We start from the raw sequence: 25,379 nt of genomic DNA, 5'->3' as shown, positions 1-25,379 counted from the left end.
AAGCAGGGACTAAAAAAATAAGAATAAAAATGAATTAAGCAGGGACTTTTCAGTTCCTGAGCATTACTAGTCTGCAAGCGGCCAGGTCCGGTGTGGACACCAAACTACTTTATCCTCAGGCCTAGGGAATGAAAACAAGATCAAAGAGGAAGCCAATGGGAGAAGAGGGAGAGGAAGGATGTGGGCCAGCACAGAGCCGAGCTGGAGAGGGGGGCCGGGTTTCCGGGGGGGGGCACCTCGCTATCCATTGCCAGGGAGCTGTCTTTCACACATTCACCTTGAAGCCCATGAACGTGACCTGTCCGGAGGCTATGTAAACTCCGCTCTTGGAGATGGTCACACAGGAGATGTTGTTGCTATGACCGTGCAGGAAATTCTGTTCCTGGGTGTTAATCGCCTGAATCAGGATCGTGCAGCCCAGAGGGTAAATGAGATGCTCTTGGTCAGGATGGCATTTCAGGCCCGTGGGCACGTGTCCTGAAAGGGAGAGGTTAAAGAAGAGTAGTCATTAAAAAATAAATAAGTAAAAATAAAAATAGTAGTAATTAGGGGCGCCTGGCTGGCTCCATCGGTAGAGCAGCTGACTCTTGATCTCTGGGTTGTGAATTCAAGCCCCGGGGTTTGACATGGAGCTTACTTAAAACAAAGCAGTTAGGGGGCGCCTGGGGGAGCTCAGTGGGTGAAGTGTTTGCCTTTGGCTCAGGTCTTGATCTCAGGGTCTTGGGATCAAGCCCCCTGTTGGGCTCCCTGCTCAGTGGAAAGTCTGCTTCCCTCTCCCTCTGCTGCTCCCCCTGCTTGTGCTCTCTCCCCCTCTCTGTCAAAGAAGTAAATAAAATCTTTTAAAAAAATAGTAATAATTTGGTAAGGTGGCCAGTTTTTAAAAAACTGAATGCAAAAGAGAACGCTTTTGGAATAAACCTGATTTCAACTAAATTAAGTGTGTTTTGTGTGTGTGCATGTGGGGGGGGGGCGGTAACGTATGTAATTTTATTCCACTGACAAGGTCAGCCTAGTATACCACTTCTCATACCCTAACGTATATAAAATCGCCAGGGGATCTGGTGAAAATGCAGATTCAGATCTGAGGTCTGGAGAGGGGCTGACATTCTGCATTTCTCACAAGCTCTCAGAGATCCTGTCGCAGGTCCAACAATGTCACTGTTGGAGAGCGAGGCCCCAGGGCCAAGTGTGTAATGCTGAGAAGCAGATTTCCTGAGTGCCTGTCTCCCCAAGTGCAGAGGCATGAGGAATGTGAAGTCACTGCAGAAGTTGGATAAAAATAATTTGGTTCTAAGTCACCACCAGGCACTCTAAGGAAGCCAGGCCTTCTCAGTGTGAGACCCCATCCCCCAATCCCCCATCCTCTAGGTATTTGCCAAGAACCATCTCAAGAATTGCAAACCTTTGCTAAATGTTTTAATATGAAATAGACAGAAGTCCTTCCTTATCACTCAACATGGGTCAGAATTCCTGGGGTTGTGTTTGATAGTATTTTACAGTATAAACTGTAAAGTCAGTTTGATCAGTTAAAAATCACTTCAAGTGGAATAGTATTCCAGGTGTAGATTAAGGAAAAACAATTTTTATAATAACACATTTGATCTCCTTTCTAAAAGCAGGATGTGTTTTTCCAAAGTCTCCCTTCAGGGTTTCCAGTGGCATTTTCCATTTTTTTTCAAATTTTTCCAGTGGCATTTTCAATTTTTTCAACTTCAATTTTTCCTCATAAAGATCTCACACATTTCTTGGTATGTTTATTCCTGGGTATTTTAAAATTGTTCTATGGCTATTTCCTACTCCATCAAAAGAGTCATAAATATTTATTAATATCATCTTCTGGTCTTTTAGTGAATTCATCTCTTACATTTAACTCCCTCTAGAATTTATTTTGGTCCATAATGTGATTCCGGGAGCTAAGTAGATTATTATTATTATTTTTTTTTTTGCTCAAATTGCCAAATATATTTATTGAATAAATGATTTCTCTTGCTTTAATTGAGGTCATTCCTTTTTCATGCAGTAGGTTCTCAAAAGACTAAGGTTTGTGTCTTTGGGAGTGATTTACTCATTATATGTATAGTTACTCAGTTGTAGTTACCTTATAAGCAATCATATGGCTATCCATATGGGAAAATGTAAAATTAGATTCAACTTCACACCAACCACAAACAGTACATCTCGAATAGATCAAGGACCCAACTGTGACAAACGAGACTTAACGTGTACACAAGTTGTAGGAAATGACCTCTTCGACAGGTCACAAAAACAGCAAATGCTAACAGAAAAGGCCAATACATTCGTCCAGTTATGTTAAAAATTTAAAGTTTTTAGTGACACTTGACAAGATGAAAAGAAAAACGGAAACCAGTTGAAGATATTTGCAATGGCCGAGACAGACAAGCATCCTACCCAGAATATGCAAAGAGCTACTGCAAAGAAATAAGAAAGACACAAAGGGCTTTAACAGAAGGATGAGCCAAAGATTTGGAACAGGCAACTAATGAGCAGGGAAAGTCAAAAGCCAATAAACATATGAAAAGGCAGGCAACTCTGCCGGTAATCAAGGAAATGCAAATTACATCTCAAATGAGATACCATTTCGTCTCCATCAAAATGGCTACAATTAAAAAGGCTGATAATATGGGGCACCTGGGTGGCTCAGCTGGTGGTGAAGCAGCTGCCTTGTGAGGTCCTGATCCTGGGGTCCTAGGATGGAGCCCCACATCGAGCCCTGCATCAGGATCCCTGCTTCTCCCTCTCCCTCTGCTTGCAGGACCCTGCTTATGCTCTCTCTCTGTCAAATAAGCAAATAAAATCTTTAAAGAAAAAAAAAAAGCAGGCTTCAGAATGTGTCCAGGATGATATTTCTATAAAATATAGAAATATGCAACTTTGTGCTATAAATTATTTATATATAGCATATTTAATATTTTACATGTACAGTAAAATGTAAAAACATAGCTAGAAAGAGTACACATTACCTTAGGAAAGTGGTTGTCTCCAAAGAGGGAGAAAGGATACGATAGTGTGTCAGGAGAAAGGACATAAAATGTGAATTTTTTTTCTTAAAAATATTAACTCAAATAAGAAAAAGTGTCAAAATTTGCTAATTCTGCATGCAATACTCTGTATTCATTGTGGCATCCTAAATTTCTGTTCAACTATTTTATGATAAAACTAAAAGAGCCCTACACTATCCCCTGCATACCATTGTTAACACACAGATGTGTATTTCTCCAGATTTATTTCTTTGCATTTGATAATTAGGGCTCCTGGTTGCTAGCAAGAAAGGTCGTTTCTGGCAGAACTTAAAGGGAAAAATAATTTCTTGGAAGGAAAAAGCTCACAGAACCGGTAGGAAGTATGGGAAATCAGACTTGAAAAAGAGACAGGACCAGTAGTTACGCCAGATCAAGTGACATGAACTAAGGAATTCTCATTCCCACCGGGCTCCATTCTTATGCCCCAGTCCTGAAGAGGGGAAGCTCTGGGTGGGCACTTCTGGCCCTGCTGAGCAATGATGTCACCTTTCTCTGAACTGGCTGCCAAGAAGTTAGGAGAGGAAGCCTCCGCCCCTTTAAGACCTGATCAAAGGCAGCAGATACCCCTCTTTGCCTATCTTGGGATTCTCCTCAAATAAAAAGATATTTGGATGTTGAGTAGCCAAAATCACACATGTCCCCTAGAATTATCACATTTCCTTCTTTTCTCCATATATACTCATGTCCACCGCTCCCCACCTCTCTCTCTCTCTCTCTCTCTCACACACACACACAGAGACTTTACTTAAACCGTAATACACTCATACCACATGTACTATTGGGCAAGTTGCGTTTTATAGCTAACATACCTTTCACATCTTTCCTTGTTCTTCCCCTATAGATCTATCTCATTTTTCTTAAGGGTTATGTAGTATTTTGTACAAAAGGACTGTAATTTAAAAAATAATTTACTGGGGTGAAATTCACATAAAATAAACCATTTTGAAGCGGGGGACAATCCAGGGGCAATTAGTACATACCCACTGTCAAAGGACCACCACCTCTATCTAGTTCCAAAACACTGCTGGACTGCATTTTTTTTAAAAGATTTTATTTATTTATTTGACAGACAGAGATCACAAGTAGGCAGAGAGGCAGGCAGAGAGAAAGAGGGGGAAGCAGGCTCCCTGCTGAGCAGAGAGCCCGATGCGGGGCTCGATCCCAGCACCCTGGGATCATGACCTGAGCCAAAGGCAGAGGCTTAACCCACTGAGACACCCAGGCGCCCTGCAATTGTTTTTAAACCAATTTCTTACCAATGGACATGTGGGTTTCCTCCAGTATATAGGCAATGATACAGAGTACCACAGTGAATCCCACAGTACATAGTTCTTTTGGAAACTTTTTTTTTTTAGAAGATTCTTATTTATTTATTTGTCAGAGAGAGATCAGAAGCATGGAGAGAGGCAGGCAGAACAGGCAGAGCAGGCAGAGGCAGAGGGAGAAGCAGACTATCTGCTGAGCAAGGAGCCCATGTGGGACTCGATCCCAGGACCCCGGAATCATGACCCGATCCTAAGGCAGACGCTCAACCAGCTGAGCCACCGAGGCATCCCTCTTTTGGAAACTTGAGTAAGTGGCTCAAGTTTTAGAAGTCCCAAGATTATTCCCATTAGAAATCATAATGGGTACTACAAAAACTCTTTCAAAAAGGTTGTAAAATTTATGCTTCTGGCAGTAGTAATTGAGAGCCATTTGTTATTCTTATCCTACTGGTACCCCTATTTGTAGCTTTGCCCGTCTGAGAAAAAAAGAGTCAAGGTTTTAATAGCAGGGGTTTTTTGTTTGTTTTGTTTTATTTTAACTTTTTAAAAACTATTTTTTAAAAGATTTTATTTATTTGACAGAGATCACAAGTAGGCAGAGAGGCCGGCAGAGAGAGAGGAGGAAGCAGGCTCCCCACTGAGCAGAGAGCCCGATGTGGGGCTCCATTCCAGGACCCTGGGATCGTGATCCGAGCCAGAGGCAGAGGCTGTAACCCACTGAGCCACCCAGGCGCCCCTTGTTTAAACATTTTGAGCTAGTAGCCATTTATATTTCTTTACCTCTTATTCATTTCAGGGGTCAGCAAATATTTTCTACAAAGGGCCAAACAGTAGGCATCATGGACCACAGTTACTCAAGTATGCTACCGTAGTGTAAAAGCAGCCATAGACAACATATCAACAAATGTGCATGGCTGGATTCTAGTAAAACTTTAAAATCAGAGCATGGGGCGCCTAGGTGGCTCAGTGGGTTAAGCCTTTGCCTTTGGCCCAGGTCATGATCTCAGGGTCTTGGGATCAAGCCCAGTATCAGTGAGCCTGCTTCCCCCTCTCTCTCTGCCTGCCTCTCTGCCTACTTGTGATCTCTCTCCCTCTGTCAAATAAGTAATTAAAATCTTAAAAAAAATAAATAAAATCCGAGCCAACAGTCTATAGATTGTAGACCCTTGATCTGTTGTTCTATTGTGGCTGTTTTTAGTTTAGAAACTCTTCGTGTGATAGGATAAACATGGCCTTATCTACTCTAGTCAATTGATAAATGTGGCTATTCTTGTGCCAACACCAAATTCTTAATAACTGTAGCTTTATAAAATGTTTTCATAAGCCGTACAACTATGTTTGGTTTGCTTAAATAATAAATTCCCTTCAAAATACAATAACTACAATAGTCAAGCACCATTACACATTTACACTCTCAAGGTGAAATTCATAAACTGTAATGTAACTCTGCAAGGACATCTAGCATGAAAATGAGAAAAGGGGCTTTGCATTGGCTTCTAATTTGTTTCCATGCGAAAGCTAACCTCTGTCATGGCCACGAGAAGCAATGGAATATAAGGGACCATGTATTTATTCTTAGAGCTCGACAAAACAGCATGAACTCGGTCGCAGAGCTCTGTTTTGGAAGCTCTGCACTGGTCACTGGGGTGACCCCCTGCACTCAGAGGTCACTCACTCTCTTTACCAATGACCTTGTCACCAGCTACAAAGATGGCCGACTTCTCAGATGCACTAAGCTGCCCACTTTCTATCAGAAACTATTAAACCAAAATGAAGAGTCAAGAGCCAAGTCCCAGAATGTGCCTAAAAACTTTAATCTTTGATGGTTCTGCGTCTGCATTATCATAATTTTAAAACTTCCAGGCAACACAACGCACTTTAAAAAAAGGTTTACTTTTTCTAAATCGTAACGCATTGCTTGTTTCCATCCTTCACACCCAACATCAAAGAGCACCTCCCCCCACCACCAACCCCTTAAATTTCAAAATAACAGGCAGTCCTAAATAAGATGTGAGCTGAACCAGCAGATCTCCCCTGATCGGAGCATCTCTCCCCTCCAGCTCCCCCTGGCGTCCTCTCCGCCTTTCATCCGGGTCTGAAATCCTCACCATTAAGAATTCTTGGGTTAGGGGACAAGACCATCCCCTAAAGCAGCTGCTCACACCCACTTTCAGTCCCCAGCCCGTTCTCATTAGCACATCAGCTGGGGTTCTAGGAGTTTCTTGGTCCCAGGGGCCGAGGGGCGGGCAGCTCTGGGGGCTGCGCGAGGGCTTAGGGCCAAGGTGGAGCTGACCATGGGGAGAAGGGTTACGGCCACCCTACTTATCCTCGGTCCCGGAGAGGAGGCCCTTGTCCTTTTTAGGTGCTGCGAAGCCATCCTAGTCCCTGAGACTTGGAGCGAGGAAGGGACTCCCCAGGGCACTGGGGCAGGAGAGAGCTTGGCCCTGGCCAGTGTCCCGCGCTGCCTTCCAGGCGCACCCGGGGTCCCACACCGGTGTCCCCGTTCGCACTACTCGTCCTCGGGGCTCGCAACCCGCCCAGCCCAGACACCCTCGAGGCCTCACCGTTGAAGCCAATCACGGCCTCAAGCTCCAGCTCGGCCACCTCGGCTTTGAGCGAAGTTTGGTTCTCCATCCCCAGGAGCCTGGGCTCTCCCCGCTCTCAGCTTCCGGCGGCGTAGCGTCTGCCGGTCGGTATGGTAACGGACTGCGCATGCGCACCAGGCCCGCGCCCGCGCGCGCTCCGGGCTGTAGTGCCCCGAGCTGTAGCGCCGCGAGCTCGCGCTGCAAAAGGAGGTGGGGCTTTACCCCCCTCCTCTTTCCTTTAGGAAATTTAGGGGCGCTGAGTGCACGCTTTCCCTCCACGGAAAGCATCTGTGACTTTTTTTCGCAACTATAGAATTAAGCACCGATATAATGAAAAATAATATATAATGGCCACTTCTTTGGGTCCCTTGTTGGAAGGAGGGTTGAAAAGAATTTTTAAGCTTTACTGAGCTATCACTTTACATATAAAGTTCACTCTAAGTGAGTTTTAGTAAATTTACACAGTCGGGCCGCTATGCCCCCAGTCCAGGTTTTTTTTTTTTTTTTTTGAAGCGGGATGAAAATTCAGGTAACTGCTGCAAGCCTTGAGATGCGCCCACCTTCCCGGGAAAATGCTCAGATTTTTGCCCAACGGTTTAATTTTGATTGGGCCGGGCTGTTCGCGTCCCTCAGGGGGAACCGATTAGATTAGATTGCTCCAACCTGACGTTCCCCGGGGGCCGCTTCGCTTTCGTGATCATCCTTTCCAACCCCAGGTGTACGCTCCCCGGGCATACGCCAGGTTCCGGTCGCGCCCGGGTCGAACCGCGGGATATGAGCCGCTCGGGCCGCCGTAGTCAGCTGCCGCGAGCAGGAAGTGTCCGACGGCGGCGGCGGGCGGAGACTGCACGATGGCCCCGGACCCCTGGTGAGCCCTGGGTGAGGGCGGCCGCGCGGAGGGTCCGCGGGGGAGGCCGGGCTTCCGGGGAGCGGACGGTAGCCAGACTTTGGGGCTGGGGGAGCCCCTCAGGAGGAGGGGAGGGGCCTTCCCGTGCCTAGGGGGACCGCGCCGCGCGTCACGCCAACCTCGGTGCTCGCGGGGGTGGCCCGGGAGGGGAACCGGGTGGATACCGGGGAGGTGGGGGCGAGTACCGAATCCCGGACACATGCCTTTAGTCCTTCTGGGCTGCATCTGGCCGCGGGGACTTCCCGCCCGTCCTGCTGCGGAGCTGGCTGGTGCAAGCTTCCTTGGACTGCGGGGAGAGTGAAGTCCGAGTCACCTTTTTGTGGAACGCCGGTGCATCGGGTGACCTCCCCCCCCCGCCCCCTTTCCTCCGGGACTGAGAAAACCGAGGTTCAGAATCCACGGTCACCCGCCGGTTAGTAACCAGTTGGCACTAGGACCTAGATCTTGTGGGCCCTTCAAAAAACTTAGAGGAATCGGGGAGGGAAATTACGCATTTGTTTGTAAGGCGGCTAACCCTTCCCTGAGTCAGTATCGGGAAGGCTGTTTCTGCCGCAGCATCTCTGCAGCTAAAAAAAAAAAAAAAAAAAAGCGCTGGGAAGGGTTGTTCCTTCAACAATTACGTCCCATGGACTGAATGATGAAAAGACGCAAGTTCTGATCCTAAGGAACATCTTGCTACCCGCACGTCGGACTGGAGTTTTTTGGTTTAATGATTAAAAGCATATCCTAGCTCTGGAAAGTTCTTGTTAATATTTCTGGTATAATTTATAATTAAGTTGTAGGCACTGTGACTACTAGACTAGGTTGCAGGATCAAAGCATTTCTTTGGATCTGGGTCACCTGCGCCAAATGGCTCACTTGATTTAACGGTATTTTTTTTCCACCTAATTTTAACACCTGTACACTCTGATAGAAAATTTAGAAAATACCATTTCTAGAGAAAAAGAACTCCACATCTTCAGCTCTGTCATTTGGAGTAATAGCTGGTACTGATTTTTAAAAGGAAAGCGAATATACTATGCATATATATTATATATCATGTACAAGTATCTCCAGCTTCTTGAGACTTTACATTGTGCTACTTTGGTTTTATGAAAAACTTACCTTAGTACTTCTTTTCGCTAACCAAAAGAAATCAGAAGAGGGTTTTTGCTTTTATGAAAAAAGAGGGGAAAGCAAAGCTAGCATTCAGTGTTTCTTTTGTAGCAAAAGGTCATAGAGACATTGCACTCCCCAGGTCAACGAGAGTGACCCCCCCACCCCAAGCTCCTTCCTGGAAACTACATTCAGCATCTCAGCATCCAGCTCTCATAGCTTTGAAATGTGTCTGTGAGCATCTGGGCTTTATCTTGGTTTATTTTGTGTATCCCTTAGCAAGATGTGCCCTAAGGTATCAGAAAAGCCCCAGAGAGGTTATTTTTGGGGGTTTAGGAAAGCTCAAAAAATGTTTCCATATATATTTATGGTAATTGGCCCCTTTGCTTTACACCATTTCGACTTAGGAAAGGTTTTGTTGGAAGACTATTTTTGGATAGTGAGGGATACCTGCGTGTTTCACAAAGCACATTTCTCCGTGTCATTAAATTTTTACAGAAAGCATGTTTTTTTTCGTGGTGCGTAATGGTGCACTGTATGAATAACCATAATTCATTTAATTATTTCCCTCTTTGTACCTCTTTGTAATGTTAGAGTTTGTTTTGTTTAGCTATTACAAAGACTCCCCTTTGTTCCATTCCTTATTTCCTCCACTTGCTTCCTAGAAGTGGAACTATTGGATAGAAGGATAAGAACATTTTTAAGGCCCTTGATAGGTATTGCTAAATTCCCCTCCACCTCCTGGGAGCTAAGCCCCTCACTATACATAAGGTAGGAAGTAAAGCTCGGAGGTGGCTGTCCATGTAGATTGCTGGAAGCCATCACTGGACCCCAGGCTTCATCTCCAGTTTATGCTGAGAGCACATCACGTTCTCTCTTGCTCTCAAGTAGTTTGACCCAGCGGCTTTCTCCCCTGACTGCTAACGGTGAAACAGTGAGGGAACTCTGTTGGGTTAGCATCGGCTACCTTGCAAAGTGGATTGCTGGTCAGGAGGGCCGAAGGGAGTACAGAACGGGACTTTGACAAAACCTATAAAAACAGACTTGACTACATACAGCCTTGCCTTCCTGCTCTTGAAGAATCATAGGTCAATGATGCTTTACTCCCGAGTGATATCCTAAGGTTGAACATAATAATAAAAAAAGTGTAATATAGCAGTGACAGCTTTAATGGAGTATCAGAGCAAGGGGCAAGCTCACTTTTTAATGGAAGGAGCAAGGGATGACTGCCTCTGAAGTGGTTCTTTGCTGAAGCTAATTAACGTTACTGCCGGGGCAACATATTTGTTGATGATACATCATTTCTGGAAAAATTACAGTTTAATAGACCTTACCAGTTTTGTATTCTGGTTGGGCCTTTCTTGGGTCCCTTCTAAAAATTGTTATGGAAGGTAAAATACATACAAAATGGGTTAGTATCATCCATACCATGACCCTGTGTAATGTATAATATAACCCCTTTATACTCATCCCCGGATTCCTGTAATTACCAGTATTCCCCCATTCTTCTATCATTTCTTCCCTCCACATCTTTCTCCCCCTCCCCCAAGATTTTTTTTCCCTGAGTAAATCTCATACATATGTGAATTTAACTGTGCATTCAGTGTTTTTGTGGCAGAACAGTTTAGTCCATGGTCTGGAAACTTCTCTTTGCTCCTCTTTGTCTGCCTTTTGGCATCACCATCCTCTGAGTCACCCAGGCCTGGAAACTCCAATCATCCCCTTTCTCTTCACTCCTCCTATCAGATTATTAAGTCTTTGGCTTTTCTCTTAAATTTTATATGATTTGTTCATTTGTTCATCCTTTTAGCCCTGTGCCTCGCAGGTAGTAGATACTGGTGACCCGTTCTAGATTTGGAAAGCTGGAAAAGTCTTCCCATCTCCTGCCCACACCTCTCTCGTGCCTAGCCATTTGTGTAACCGAGCTCAGTTTCCTGAACTAGTACCTTAGGCACTTGTGTGCTTGATACCGTGATGAGGCTGCCCGTGAGCTCTAGGTACAGATTGGAAGACCCAGGGGAGCTTTCACAATTCCTTGTGTCCAGGTCAAGCCCCATTCAAGTTCAAGCAGAATGCATGGGGCTGGGGGCCAGGACTTGGCTGTGATGTTGTTATTTGAAGATTCCCCTGGTGATTCCAGCACTAGCAAAGTTTTAGGACCGTTGCTCTCCAAAGCTAACGTGGGAAGGTGAGGAGTGGGAGCGAGACATCTGGGGTTTTGGCCTTCTGCATTTCACAGAACCTCTTCAAGGGCTCACTCGATGTGTAAAAGGGTCCCCTACAGCTCTAAAGCCCTCTTTCAAAAGTCTCACCTGATTACTCTGGTGTTCAGGGCTCTGCAGAAACTAGCTTCCATGCATCTGTGCCCTTTGATGCCGAATCTGCCCACCCAGTTCCGCTCAGCCGAATGCACCAGGCATGTGTCCTTTCGTTTCCTTCCTTTCACCCTTGCTTGCTCCTTGGGCCTTTTGCCAAGTCGAGGATGTGCCCCTCCCTCCTGCTTCAGCCTTGTAGTTCAGCCCATGATGTACCCTCTTGGCCCAGCCTGGTCAAGTCTGAGTGCCCTAGGCCACCAGTTACTCCTCTCACTTCCGGTCTTCATTTGGAAGGAGCTGCTGTATCATGCCTTATTATTGATTTTCATAGGTGTGGTCTGGGGCCACAGAGCCAGACCTAAGCTCCTCTTTTCAGAGAGGACGGTATGGGCGGGAGAAGGGAAGATGTGGCAGAGCTGGAGCCAGGACCAGTTTCCTTACCAGCTTCCCTCTTCTTTTCTTTTTTTTTTTGGTCAGTGGAAGGGGCAGCGAGAGAGAGAGAATGTTAAGCAGGCTCCGTGCGCAGCGCAGAGCCGGACATGGGGCTTGATCTCACGACCTTGAGATCATGACCTGAGCCGAAATCCAGAGACACTTAACCGACTGAGCACCCAGGCACCCCTTCCTCCTATTTTCTTATGTGTTTATCACCTGCTGTTTTTTGTATTCGTGAACATACACACACTTACCCGTGAATATTTGCATGAGGCTGCTTTAGCGTGTAGTGGGGAGTTGCTAAAGATCGTACTTCTTGGCATGTGAAGTTCAGAATGTAACACTTTTCGCCCAGGACCTGTCCCAGATCAAGGACTCGACTGTCCCCCATTGCTGGAATTACTCTAGTAAGATTGCCAAGGGAAGCGATTGGAGATTGTTTTTTCCATCACTGAAAAACATATTTGCCAAGTTCCCTCGGTGTACGAATACCACGTGGGAGTTCAGAGATTTTGAGAAATGGATCGTTTACTTTTTCAAGCAGAAATGGGGACGTTAGGACAAGTAGCAGTTTTCAATATTTGGTGCTGGGACAGTGCTGGGAAATAGGTTGGTTGTACGGAGCAGACCACCTAGTAGGGGAGACACAGTGTGTGCACGCACCTAGCTTTTCTCTGTAAAACAGATAGAAATGTGATTTGGTCACATTTATTTAATATTGCCTCTGCCTCTCTCCCCACGAATATTTTTTTAAAAAATGTTTGACAGTATTTTGTCTCAAAAGGGCAAAATAAGAGACAACTGGGAATTCATTGTGAATTTTCCAAAGCTTCCAATGCTATGAATACAAAATAGAAACTCAGCAAATGCTCTGAGAGAGTTCTCATAAGCTTAGATGTCAGGAGGGTGTGTGTCCCATGTCCCCAGAGCATTTTGTTGTAGGATAAATAGTACTTCCTGTGCCTGTTTTGTAAAGTTCTTCCCCTGCTGGCTCTTTCCTCACCTTGCCTGAAACTCTCTGTTCTCTTATCCTGCTTTATTTTTCTTCTTAGTGCTTGACGTACTACGTGTTTGTTTATCCTATACTTTTCTACCTTCGCTAAGCATCTTGAGCAGGGACCTTGTCCGTTTTGTCACTGCTCTGATCTCCAGGGCCTGCAGCAGTGCTTGGTAAGAGGAGGCGCTCCATAAACCTTTGCCGAATGTTCTGGAAGTGAATGGATTCAGACACATTGCCATGGACAGAATGGTGAGGCGGTTATGAGCAGAGGCTCAGGGCCGGATAGCCTTGGTTTACAGCTGGGGTACCACCTGGGAAAGTCTCTCTACCTCTTTGTGCCTGATTTTCTGCCTTGGAAGGTGGAGATGATTATGGGACCCGTCTCCTGGTATTTTTGTGTGGATTAAGTGAATTATTACGAAAGAAGCATTCATTATAGAGCCCAGCACGTTGTACTTACCGTAATAGCAACACGCGTCCCTATGACTGTCGCTATTACTACCCTCCCCTCCTGTTTGAATCCATGGCTAGAATTAATAAAACTGAAACGCAGATAATGTGGACGTCTTCTTTTAAAGAACCTTAAACCTTCTTCTCCCTTTGCGACTTTGATGCAGGTTCTCCACATACGATTCTACCTGCCAAATTGCACAAGAGATTGCCGAGAAAATCCAACAGCAAAATCAGTATGAAAGAAATGGTGAAAATACAATCAGGGTAAGACCAGGAGAGAATTAGTACTCGAACTTGATTTGTTTGAGCTTGGAGGTCTGAAAACCGTCCTCCTGCTGAGGTTCCGTGTGTGTGCACGCGTGTGTGTGAGTGAGACCGTGAAATTGACATTATAACCAATCAGGTACTCGTTACGACTAAGACTAAATGGAGCATGACACTTGTTTAATATCTCCTACTTCCCCTTAAAAGTATCTGACAATTTCATAGTCTAGTTCAAACCCCAGACAGTAAATCTCCCAAGCTTTGCAGGACAAGGGGTGATGTCTTCACCTCTTGGAAGATCTGTTCTTGCCAAAAGGATAATAGCTTTTTTTTTTTTTTTTTTTTTTTACATTTTACGCGTAAAAGTGTAAATAGCTTACAGGTGCTACAAAAACAGTGGCAGGATTTGACTAGGAAATCTATTTTTTAGACGCTCATGAGTTCATTCTAGCACCTTCGATCCAAGTCCAACACCATGTTTCTTTCTAACCTTCCCCATTCCAAATTCGTATTTTTCTTTTCCAGCAGTCAGAACTTTGGTTACCAAAAACTATGATCTCTTTTTGCCCACTTGGTCTTTTTTATCATTTACAGAAGACAGTTTCAGGATTACTACACAGGTACTGCCACGAACACTACCTTTGAGTTTGTCTTTATTTTTCTTAACTTTTTAAAACTAATATCCCACTAATAATACTGAGGTTATTCTGTTCTAAAGTATTAAAACGGATCCTTTTTTTCCTGTGTTTTATGCTATCCTTTGCATCTGTTTTTATTCATATTTGGGGTACTCTTGAATCTCCATCACTTATGTTCCCCCATCCCCCCACCCATCTGCCCTATGAAAACCACCAGTTTGTTCTCTGCAGTTGAGTCTGTTTCTTGATTTGTCTCTTTTGTTTTCCCTTTGTTCCTTTGTTTTGTTTCTAAGATTCCACCTATGAGTGAAATCATATGGTATTTGTCTCTGACTTATCTCACGTTCTAGCTCCATCCATGTTGCAAATGGCAAGATTTCATTCCTTTTTTATGGCTGAGTAATAGTCCAGTGTATCTGTATCACTTCTTTATCCATTCATCTACCAGCGGACACTTGGGCTGCCTCCACAGCTTGTCTGTTGTAAATAAATCTGCTCTAAACATTGGGGTGCATGTACCCCTTTGAATTCGTGTTTTTGTATTCTTTGGGTAAATACTCAGTAGGGTGATGACTGGATCATTGGACAGTTTTATTTTTAACTTCTTGAGGAGTCTCCATACTGTTTTCCACAGTGACTGCACTGGTTTGCATTCCCAACAACAACGCAAGAGGATTCCTTTTTCTCCTCATCCTTGCCAACTCTTTTGTTTCTTGTGTTGATTTTAGCTGTGCTGACGGGTGTGAGGTGGTACCTTGCAGTTTTGATTTGCATTTCCCTGATGATGAGTCACATTGAGCATCTTTTCACGTGTCTCTTGGCCATCTGGATGTCTTCTTTGGGGAAATGTCTGTTCATGTCCTCTGCTCGTTTTTAATTGGATTATTTGTTTTGGGGGTGTTGAATTGTATCAGTTCTTTATATATTTGGGATACTAATCCCTTATCAGGTATGTCCTTTGTAAATATCTCCTCCCATTCAGTCGTTTGCGTCTTTGTTTTGTTGATTGTTTCCTTTGCTGTGCAGAAGCTTTTTGTTTTGATATTCTCCCAGTGGTTTATTTTTGCTTTTATTTGTTTTGCCATAGGAGACGTATCTAGAAAAGCATTGCGAAAAGCATTGCTACGGACAGTTTGTACTGCCTCTGCTTTCTTCCAGGATTTTTATGGTTTCAGGCCTCATATTTAAGTCTTTAATCCATTTTGAGTTTATTTTTGTGTGTGGTGTAAGAGAGTGGTCCAGTGTCCTTCTTCTGCATTTTGTTGTCCAGTTTTCCTGACACCGTTTGCTGAAGAGACTGTGTTTTTTCCCATTGGGTATTCTTTCCTTCTTTGTCAGAGATTAATTGACCATAAAATTATGGGTTTATTATATATTTAGTACTTATTTTTTTTAAATAAAGATTTTATTTATTTATTTGACAGATCACAAGTAGGCAGAGAGGTAGGTAGAGAGAGGAAGGGAAGCAGGCTCCCCGCTGAGCAGAGAGCCTGATGTAGGCTCGATCTCAGAACCCTGAGATCATGACCTGAGCCGAAGGCAGAGGCTTAACCCACTGAGCCCCCCAGGCGCCCCTGATTTTTAGTACTTCTTATATGTAACCATTTTCATTAAATTTGGTTTATTTTTCCTGTGTTAACTTTTTGCAGAAATAAGCATCTGTGTGTTTGTGTGTGTTCTCATTTTTTTTCCTTTTACACAAAAGATACTCTTGTATATCTTTTTCTTTTCATTTAATACTGTATCGTGGTGATCCCTCCATATTTATTTACTTAGATTTTTGCCGTTCTTCTTTCGGGCTGTATCATACTCTCCTGCGCAGATATGCTGTGGCACATTTAACCTGTCTAAGGATGGGTGTTTGGATTGTTTCTATACTTTTGCTGTTATGTAAAATGCTGCAATAAATACCTTTATGCTTCCCCCCCCCACCTTATATTTGTGGAGGTGTCTTACAAGGGTGAATTCTCAGAACTAGGATGTATGTGATTTTTTTCACCTGTTGCCGAATTCCCCTCCATAGGGGTGCTTACCTTTGGTGCCCTGATCAGCAGAGCACAAGTTTCTGTTTCTTGACAGGCTGGCCAACAAATGGGGTTGTCAGTCTCCCGAGTTGTTGCCAGTGAGATAAGTGAGACATAGTATTTCAGTGTAGTTTCAGATTTGCATTTTTCATTTACTAATCAAGGAAAGTACATTTTCACATGCTTAAACATTATTTATATACATTTTTCTGAGACGTTCTTGTCTTTTGCCCAGTTTTTTTAATTGGCTTGTTGGTCTTTTTAGTCTCTAAGAGTTCCTTATATAATACAAAGATTTAGTTCTTGGTGATAGATTGTAACTTATTTTCTTTATCATTTGTTGTTTGGCTCTGCCCATGGTACCGTCTGCCATGTGAAAGTTTTGGGTTTTTTAAACAGAGTTGGCTAATGATCTTTAAATGCCTCCACATTTTCACTTACAACTTTTGCTCTTCTGGGATGTAAGGGCCTTTATTCCTGTTTTCTTACCATAAACCAATGGTTTCACTTTTTACATTTAGATCTCATTCATTTAGCTGGTGTCGTCCTCTTGGATAGTTTGATTATTTCCAATTATAAATGAGTTTTCAGTGTGGCTAAATCATTGCCCACGTCAGAGTAAGTTTCTTAGTGTAGACTTTCTGGATTTAGGTCGTATGAAATCTTAAGCCTCTTGTACATATAAGTCTGTATCAATTCTGATTATCTTTTACAAATCTTTCTCATTCTGTTAGGTGAAATTATACAATAGATTATTATGCATTTTTAAAATTATTTATGTGGTTGAGCATGTTTTCATTTATTGAATGCTCGTATTTCTTCCTTTGTGACTTACTGGTATATGTCCTTAACCTAACCTGTTATTTCTTTTTTATTTATTTTTTAAAGATTTTATTTATTTGAGAGAGAGAGAGACAGCAAGAGGGGAATACAAGCAGGGGAAGTAGGAGAGGGAGAAGCAGGCTTCCTGCTGAGCAGGGAGCCCAGTGTGGGGCTTGATCCCCTAACCTGTTATTTCTTAATCTCCATGTTCTTTATGTGTATGTTGACTATATTCAAGCTTGATCTGGCATATCTGATACCAGTATTTTTTCTCTTAATTTGGCTTTTGATTTTATAAATGACATTTTTTGGACATGTACTTGTTTTTAAACTGGATTTGAAATTTTCAATATTTTTAAAAAGATTTTATTTATTTATTTGATAGAGACACAGCGAGAGAGGGAACACAAGCAGGGGGAGTGGAAGAGGGAGAAGCAGGCTTCCCACCAAACAGGGAGCCCGATGTGGGGCTTGATCCCAGGAGCCTGGGATCATGACCCGAGCCGAAGGCAGTCGCTTAATGACTGAGCCACCCAGGCACCCCAAAATTTTCAGTATTTTTATTTGTGGTCTTTTCTTTTAGAAAGAGGAGAGATCATGGCGATAAAGGTCTTTCATAGTCAGAGGCTGTATAAATATTTTGTCTGATCACCTAAATAATCTTCAAGCTTTCCTTCAGTTTTTATTTTTAAGCACATATCCTTAAAATATTTGAAGTTTATTTTGGTTATGTTGTGGGCATCTAATTTTACTTTTTTTCCCATTTGCTAAATTATTCCCTACCTTACCCCCTCCAAGATAAGAAATATCCTGTATTTCATTCACTGAATTTTTGCGCGGTTGCACCGTTCCTGGACCTTCTGTTCTGTTGTTCCTATTGTGGTTTTTATAAAGACTCCAGATCTGATTGTCAAAGTCCTCGTCCATCACACATTCCTTTTCTTCCTATATTTCCCTTTAACCATGGTTTAGAATAATTTTGCATAGTTTAAAGTTCTTTTGTACTATGCCTCAATTACTACCTCTTTTTCAATAAAAGAACTCCAGATGGGACTCTGAATAGTTGTGTAGTTTATTTAAAGATTAAATTGGGGGACATTTACATTTTTACAATATTAAGTGTTCCTTTTACTCATTTCTCCATCAATTATTTACTCCACAATCACTATGTTCCAGGCACCGTACTAGATATTTTTGAGATTTTGTTGGCATTGTTAATGATGTTTAAAATTAATAATTAAAAACAAGTCTCCCCACCTATTACTTAAACATAGAAATGCCCTTGATTTTTTAAATTTACAGTTGATTACTGACTTCTTTTCCTGTTTCTAGTAATCTGTCAGTGGCTTCACTTAATTTTCCCAAACAGACTAATCCATTTGGAAATAATGAATTTCCTCTCCTTCCTTCCAGCCCCTGTGTATTTCTTTAACTTGTCTTATTGCATTGGTTGGAACTTCTAGACCAAAGTTGAATAATGTAGTTAAGGCAGTACTGTTCCATTCTTAGTTTTCGTTGTTTCTGTTTTGGTTTTTTTTTTTTTAATATATTTTTTTAAGATTTTATTTATTTATTTATTTAACAGAGAAAGAGAGAGAGAGAGAGAGAGATCACAAGCAGGCAGAGAGAGGCAGGGAGAAGCAGACTCCCTGCTGAGCAGAGAGCCCGATGCGTGGCTCCATCCTAGGACCCTGGGATCATGACCTGAGTTGAAGGCAGAGGCTTTAGCCTACTGAGCCACCCCAGTGCCTCTCTGTTTTGGTTTTAGTTACCCCCTCCCCTATACTGTATTAATCACCAACACTGTCAGCTTTATTATTTGATTTTCTAACATCAGACTGTTCTTCAATTACTAGGATAAATTCTTCTTGGTGGTGATATGCTATCATTTTAACATCATTCTGAATTTGCTTTGCTAATCTTTTTAAAAGACTTTTATATTTTATAATCCTTATGGGAGATTGGCATGTGGTTTCTTTTTTTCTCAAGATCTCTGTCAGTGTCTGTTGCCAGGGTTGTGTTAGCTTAAAATATAAATTAGGCTTTCTGTCTTTTTCTGTGCTTTCGGAAGTTTCAGTTAAATGATGATGATAGAAAACTTTTCCTGATTATTAAAGTAATCATTTTCTTAGAAAAAATTTTTAAAATCCCACTACTTAGGGGTAATGGCCTGTGGCATTTTAAGTATTTAGTTCCTGGATTGATTTTTTTTATCAATATGGATGACATTTCATTTTATGACTTGATTTTTTTTTCTTTGAATAGATTATCATGGCTCTCTTTCTGTGCTAACATTTTGAGATTTCAATCATACTTTTTTAATGGCTACATTCTTTTTCATCTTTTGAATGATTTGAGCTTTAGTTTCGTAGACTTTTCTTAGTTTGGATGTGTGTGTGTATGCACATGCGCGCCCGTGTGTGTGGCGGGGGTGTGTTTTGCTTTTTTTGTTTGTTTGTTTTGCTCTTTATTTCTTGAATGAGGGGAGATCTGCTTTCCTCGGTACTTCCTCATAAACACTGTAGGTGGTTTTCCGTGGTTCCCAGAGGTATTAGAATAGTTAAGGTTAAACTTTTCTTGGCTGCCCAAAACCTTTGAGGGCTGCTTGATGTGTGTAGCCCTCGGCCAGCCTCTGGTGTCCTGCTCTTTTCCTCCTTAGTGTGACCCTGCTAATCTAGGGAGGGAGGCCCCTTCCTTTCCGCTGCAGGTTTGTAATTGCTACTCTGAATGAGGTAGCAAATGAAACCTGTGATCTTGTCTTTTGAAAACATTATCTCTGATTTCACCCACGGCTGACCGGATTTAATTTACATGGGCAACTTTATGTTTCATATTTCTCAGTTCCCGAGAGCCTCTCTCCCCACCCCCGTCCATCCTTCAGGGCAGCACTCAGGGTCACAAACCAAACTTTCCTCAGGGTCTATAGAATGATCGAGAAGATTCACACACTCTCGGAAAAACAGTCACGTGTGGTTAACGTTGTATAAAGACAACACACCGCTGTAAAACTTTTACATGGGTTTGAAATACACCAGTGCGTTTAGACAAGACTGGCTGCAGGGGCAGTGGAACTTGATGGCTTGTCATTTGAAGCAAGGTCGGGGGAACGGGGGGTTTTCGCTGGTGAATGCAACTAGGGAACCCAGGTTCCTGCATGGCTCCAAGGTAGACCAATGGGATCGGAGGGTAGAGGCTCAGAGGACAGAATTCGGACCGTGAGGGCCAAGTGGCAGTTTCCCTATTCAGGTATGGCCCCACTTACTGCCTGGTCACAGTAGAAAGTGGGTACAAGCATCTGCTGGGTGACCGGACCAAAATTCAGATGCCTTACCGCCCTGCAGGTGTCCTTGGGAGGTCAGACATCTCTGCCCACTCACCCTTGAAGGAATGACAGTGTGTTTACTGGATATTTGTAGTAGATCCTACAGGTCCGGACCAGCATACTGAGGACGTGTTCTTTTCTTTCCAGCTTACTGTGACCATCAGAACTTTGTTGCAGAATCTGAAGGACAAGATCTCCCTTTTGAAGGACCTGCTGCTAAGAGCTGTGTCAACACATCAGATGTATCCATGTAAACATTTCCACCTCTTTTCTAGAGTGGGAGGAAACGCAGTTTTATTTTAAGAAAGGAAGGAATCTGGGCCACCCAGATTTTTTCCACAGCTTGAGGAAGACCTGGGTTTCCAAAATATTGCCGATCTTCTCGATTTCTATTTTAAGGGTCTGTTACGTGGTTCACAGGGAATATGCTGGCGAAGCAAGACATGCTGAAGGCGTTCACTTATTTAGGTGTGACTTGGGTGTAACCTCTACGCTGTAGGAAGCGAGTGCTTTCTGCCAGGGCCGTGTTTGCACCGAGCCCCGCGCTGCCCCCTGTCTAGACAGCCCTGGAGATGGTGAGCCTCTGTGCCAACAGGGGAGGGGACCTTCTACCATAACCCCAGCTGTGGCGATGCTGGAGTGGCCAGAGTTATGACTGGTCCGTTTTCTTTTCCGAGAGGCCAATACCAGTAGAAATCGTACATCTTTGGGGATTTTCTCCTGTTTATGTAGGTTATTGAGGTGGGACTCGTTCGCCTTCTTACTCTTGGAGAAGCACAGACGCTTGCCCCTGGTTTGGGAGTTTGGGGGCGGGGGAGGGGCGGGCAGGGAGTCCTGGCCTGAAGCAAGTTATGCCCCATTTCAACCTCCCACCAACACTGTCAAGTGTTGAAACTTTTTTTTTTTTTTTTTAAGAAGTTCATAATCCAGTCAGTTGAGGAAAACACCTGTGACCCATTACCTAAACCAGTCTTTTGCACCTGAGTTTATCTCGGTTTGAAAACTGGCCTCATAGTGCTCCTCTCTCATTGTTTTTTCAAATTACCAGTTCATGCCGAAAAACCAGATTTGAGTATCTCAAGAAATGGTTATTACTGCTTTTCAGTGGGAGAGTGTAGGAATCTAGCTTTTTGGCAAAATAATAGAAAATGTTTGAACCATTATTTTCCCCAAGCGTCACCCCTTTATGCTACCAGGGAGGTTTGTTTAGATTAATTGCATGAGTTTGTAGATACTCATTTACTAACACTAAGGTTTCAGGTAAAAGTTTAATTTCAGTAAACAGTGGGGGGCTTATTTTTAAGACATCTGGAATATTCTAATACATTTAGTTTGTGACTTTACCCTCTCTCTGGTATTATTTATTCCTGTACATCTATCACATATATATGTATACACACACACACACATATTTTAAGATTTTATTTATTTATTTGGGAGAGTGAGAGCAAGCATGTGCATATGTGCAGGGAGAGCTGCAGAGGGCGAGGGAGAAGCAGACTCCCCACTGAGCAGGGAGCCCACCAAGGTGGCAGGATCCCAGAACTCTAAGATCATGATCTGAGCTGAAGGCAGATGCTTAACTGACTGAGCCACCCAGGCGCCCCCTGCACACCTATTATCAAACGGTTTTTTATTTTATCAAAATCAACAAGTCCCAATATGTCGACCTCAGATGGTTTGTAGTCGGCCTGGCTAGTGTCCGCACGTGATATCCAGCTACGCATGCTCATTTTCTTGTTACCTAAAGCACCTATGTTAAATAGTCCTTTCATGATATAGTATTAGCAACTGTGTATTTGCTATCCATCAAGGTTACTGATTATTATGCACCTTATGATATTTATGTGCTAAACTACAGGGCAAAAAAGAAACAAATGAAGCACTCTAACTTTTTTCTGTTAGTAACTTCTGCTCGTTATTAGTTAAGGAGGAGCATGTGGCCATAATAATTGCCTTGACTTTGTTCCGAATGCTTTCAGCCTGACCATCTTTTGAAATCTCATAGACTTTGGTTTTGCGGTCATCTCAGAATTTGCTGAACGAAGCACGAAAAATATATAAAAATATTTTAAAATATAGAACAGAGTTATTAAACACATTATGAAAATATTTAAGGATATTACTGTGGATAATTTAGAATGTTGTAGGATAAAGCAGAAACTCAGCTGGACTGTAACAGCATTCTTTGAAATATTAAGGATTTTTTTCAAACAGTTGGATCTCTTGCTGGAAATGCAACCCGTACTAAAGATGGAATTCCTGTCTCCCACCCCAAGGGGGCGCTCAAGTCTTCTGCGTTTTCAGGGAGACCATTTCTTTTGATAGAATGGAAAGGAGATAGTTTCTGCATTATGAAGGCCTCTTTTTAATTCTCTTTCTGTTCCCCACATCTTCCCTTCCCTTGCCCTTCGTCTTCCCAGCTATTTCCAGATTTAAGCCATATGGGATAGCTACTTCTGTGGGTGGTTCGTTATTTTCTTTACCAAAAAGGTACGGAGCCCAGGTCGATCTTTGCACACCAGCTCGCGGGTAGAGCTGGACCACAAATCCCGCATCGCAGCAGAGGAATGTTTTACACCGAGGAGAGGAATCTGAGGGCTGAAGGAACTTGCCCCAGACCCCATGGCTGGGAAATGGAAGAGCGCGGACGCAGAGTCAGGGCTATCTGGCCCCAAAGCCAGTTGTTTAAAAACCGAATTCTACTTTAGTAGAAATAATACAGTCATCTGTCACCTGGAACGTCTTCGACTAGAATTCCCTAATAATGGGCATGTTGCTCTGATGCCAAGACAAATCCTGTTTATAATGCAAATCCTTGAGACCCTCCTTAATCATCAGGAAGCTTAAACACTGTTCACTGTGGTTTATTAGGTATACTTTATGATGTTGTAATTCTTAGAAAAATTTTTGTCTGTAAATCGCCAACAGAGTGACTGTTTAATCCTTTTTTTTTTTTTTTTTTTTGGAGGCCTAATTAATTTAAGTTAGGTGACTTTTTTAATGGGGATATTTGAATACCACATGTCCTTACTGTGTCGGGTAGTTGAGGGTTTACGGCACTTCACCTAGTAAATTTATGCATTTGTGCAGTTTTCCAAAGAACACTAGGGTTTGCCAGAAAGATAAGTCCTCAGAAAATGCCTTCCAAACAATTAAACTCACGGAGTGAAGGCATAAGAGGTTACTGCTTTTTCTTGGAAAAAGTATTTTCTCCTGGCAAGAATAAATGTGGAGTGAAAATGAAAGTCGCGTGCTTTCGAGTTGGTTAGTTTGCAATTCATAAACCAAAGTCCTTCAGCCAGAGAATTTTAAATTGCTGAATACCATTAATTTCTATTCACCATGTTTCTTGGAGACAGGAATTGTTCATTGCCCCGCTGGTTGAGAAAAGTCCTGGGCCACAGGAGGGCCGCCTGTGAAATGTCAGGTAGAAGTGAAACTATTCTTAGAATTGGCCTAACGTGAAGCTCGTCTTTTTGTTGGGTTCTCAAAGGCGGCACCTTTACAACTTGAAGGAGAATTAAAAAAAAAAAAAAAAAATTTTTACAGAGGGGTTCAGTATAAAAAGGTATTTTGGTGTCTTGGGAGAAGTCCTATAGAAATGATTTTTTAAAAACTATAAATAACTTTTCTCCCCTTTGTCTTTTTGGGGGGGGGGGGAGAGATAGGTAGACAGGTGGGTTGGGTAGGTGCAGCCATCACTGTAACTGTATGAATGCGGGTGCTGGGGGGCTAGCCAGGTAGCTGCTGGGGAGAGCCCCTGGGGCTCCAGGGGACGTCAGGTGGTGCCCAAACACTGTACTTGTTTGTACTTGACGTTTTTCACTGGTGCCTGGAATGGCGAGGAAAGTGAGGACAGGACGGTATTGAGGTCAGTAGGGATTTTCTGATTTGTAGTCTCGTGACCTTCTTTGCAGTTTTCCGCATTAAGGTCTCCTTGCTTTGTTCCCTGGGTAGTAACGGTGGATGGCAGTTTTGTCTGTTGTGGTTGTTTCAGATGCCCGGCAAAATGCGTGTGCATAACTTTAATGAAGTCTGCCATCACCCCCCAGTTTGTCTGGAAGTATTTCTGCTGCGGTCTAGCGGCAACGGCCCGGCTTTGGAACCAGACAGAGCAGAGATCGAATGAGCTCTGGTACTTCCTCGAGGCCAAAGAGCAACTTCACCTTTCTAGACCTTCGTTTTGACCATGTCTGTCTAGAGGAGGACTAAATACGCTTACATTGCCAGGTTGTTGAAAAAGCTGCAGGGGGGCGCCTGGGTGGCTCAGTGGGTTAAAGCCTCTGCCTTTGGCTCAGGTCATGATCCCAGGGTCCTAGGATCGAGGCCCACATTGGGCTCTCTGCTCAGCAGGGAGCCTGCTTCTTCCTTTATCTCTGCCTGCCTCTGTCTACTTGTGATCTCTGTCTGTCAAATAAATAAATCTTTAAAAAAAAGAAAAGAAAAAAGAAAAAGCTGCAGGGAATCAATTTAGAGCACCTCATGGGACCAGCCCCTCCTACTGGGGGGGGGGTGGTGTTGCATACAAGGTAGCTTTCAACATTTACTAACCGTGTGACCTCAGACAAGTTACTTAACCTCTTTGTACCTTGGGTTTTGTGTGTGTGAGGTTTTTTCATCCGGAAATAGGGGTAGTAGAAGTACCCCTGGCTTATAGGATTGTCGACAGGATTCAGTGATGTGCAGGGCGGGTTCTCGGCGTGTAGTCAGCCCCCCTTGAGGATTACCTGCTACTTACTGTTTTGTCACTACGGTAAAAATCCCCGCTACCGTGGGAACTGACAGGTAGTCCTTACAGGGTTCGTCATCGTGTAAAGAAGTTATATCAAAGCACACAGAAAATGACAGTATTGAAATAGTGCTTGCGAGATGTGGTCAGTGCTTTGAGGGAGGTAAGGACCTGGTCTGGTACATGAAAAATATTCAGTGCAGTTTGTTAACTTAAAAAAAAAAAGGATGCAGTGCATGTGAGCTGGAGAAGTCTGGCCTCTAGGACCTTAAACTGTCCTCTTGCAACTATTCTGTTAAGGCACCCCAAAATAAGTGTGTCTGCAAACTTCTTCCTTCTCCAGAGTGATGAATTCACAAGCAGGACTTGCCAAAATTCTTTTTTTTTTTTTTTTTTAAAGATTTTGTTTATTCATTTGAGAGAGAGGGAGCACAAGCAGGGGTGAGGCAGAGGGAGAGGAAAAAGCAGGCTCCCTGCTGAG

The 25,379-nt window shown here is 43.1% G+C and overlaps 2 protein-coding genes across 4 annotated transcripts in view; one reads left to right on the top strand and one right to left on the bottom strand.

Moving 5' to 3' along the window:
• The window catches only part of LOC111161217 (cilia and flagella associated protein 52), a 45,848-nt gene extending 38,868 nt beyond the window's left edge, over positions 1–6,980 (bottom strand). Inside the window, exons 1-2 of one of the 2 annotated variants that reach the window (XM_022524805.1) lie at positions 6,871–6,980; positions 278–477 (exon numbers count right to left, since the gene is read on the bottom strand). In XM_022524805.1, the coding sequence (XP_022380513.1) occupies positions 278–477; positions 6,871–6,940 (270 nt within the window). In that variant the 5' untranslated portion in view covers positions 6,941–6,980. The remainder of the gene's footprint in view (positions 1–277; positions 478–6,870) is intronic. The other variant, XM_022524806.1, reaches the window with a different exon arrangement.
• Positions 6,981–7,704: 724 nt separating this feature from the next.
• The window catches only part of LOC111161111 (syntaxin 8), a 243,406-nt gene continuing 225,731 nt past the window's right edge, over positions 7,705–25,379 (top strand). Inside the window, exons 1-3 of one of the 2 annotated variants that reach the window (XM_022524597.1) lie at positions 7,705–7,759; positions 13,261–13,360; positions 20,314–20,408. In XM_022524597.1, coding sequence (XP_022380305.1) covers positions 7,743–7,759; positions 13,261–13,360; positions 20,314–20,408 — 212 coding nt within the window. In that variant the 5' untranslated portion in view covers positions 7,705–7,742. Of the gene's footprint in view, positions 7,760–8,065; positions 8,211–13,260; positions 13,361–20,313; positions 20,409–25,379 lie in introns of those variants that run through there. The other variant, XR_002641523.1, reaches the window with a different exon arrangement.

The sequence above is a fragment of the Enhydra lutris genome, unplaced genomic scaffold, assembly GCF_002288905.1.
Source record: "Enhydra lutris kenyoni isolate GAN:26980312 unplaced genomic scaffold, ASM228890v2 scaffoldscaffold82, whole genome shotgun sequence".
In the NCBI taxonomy this organism is placed as follows: Eukaryota; Metazoa; Chordata; class Mammalia; order Carnivora; family Mustelidae; genus Enhydra; species Enhydra lutris.
The sequence above is the reverse complement of the archived record's forward strand: the minus strand, read 5'-3'. Positions and strand labels throughout refer to the sequence as shown.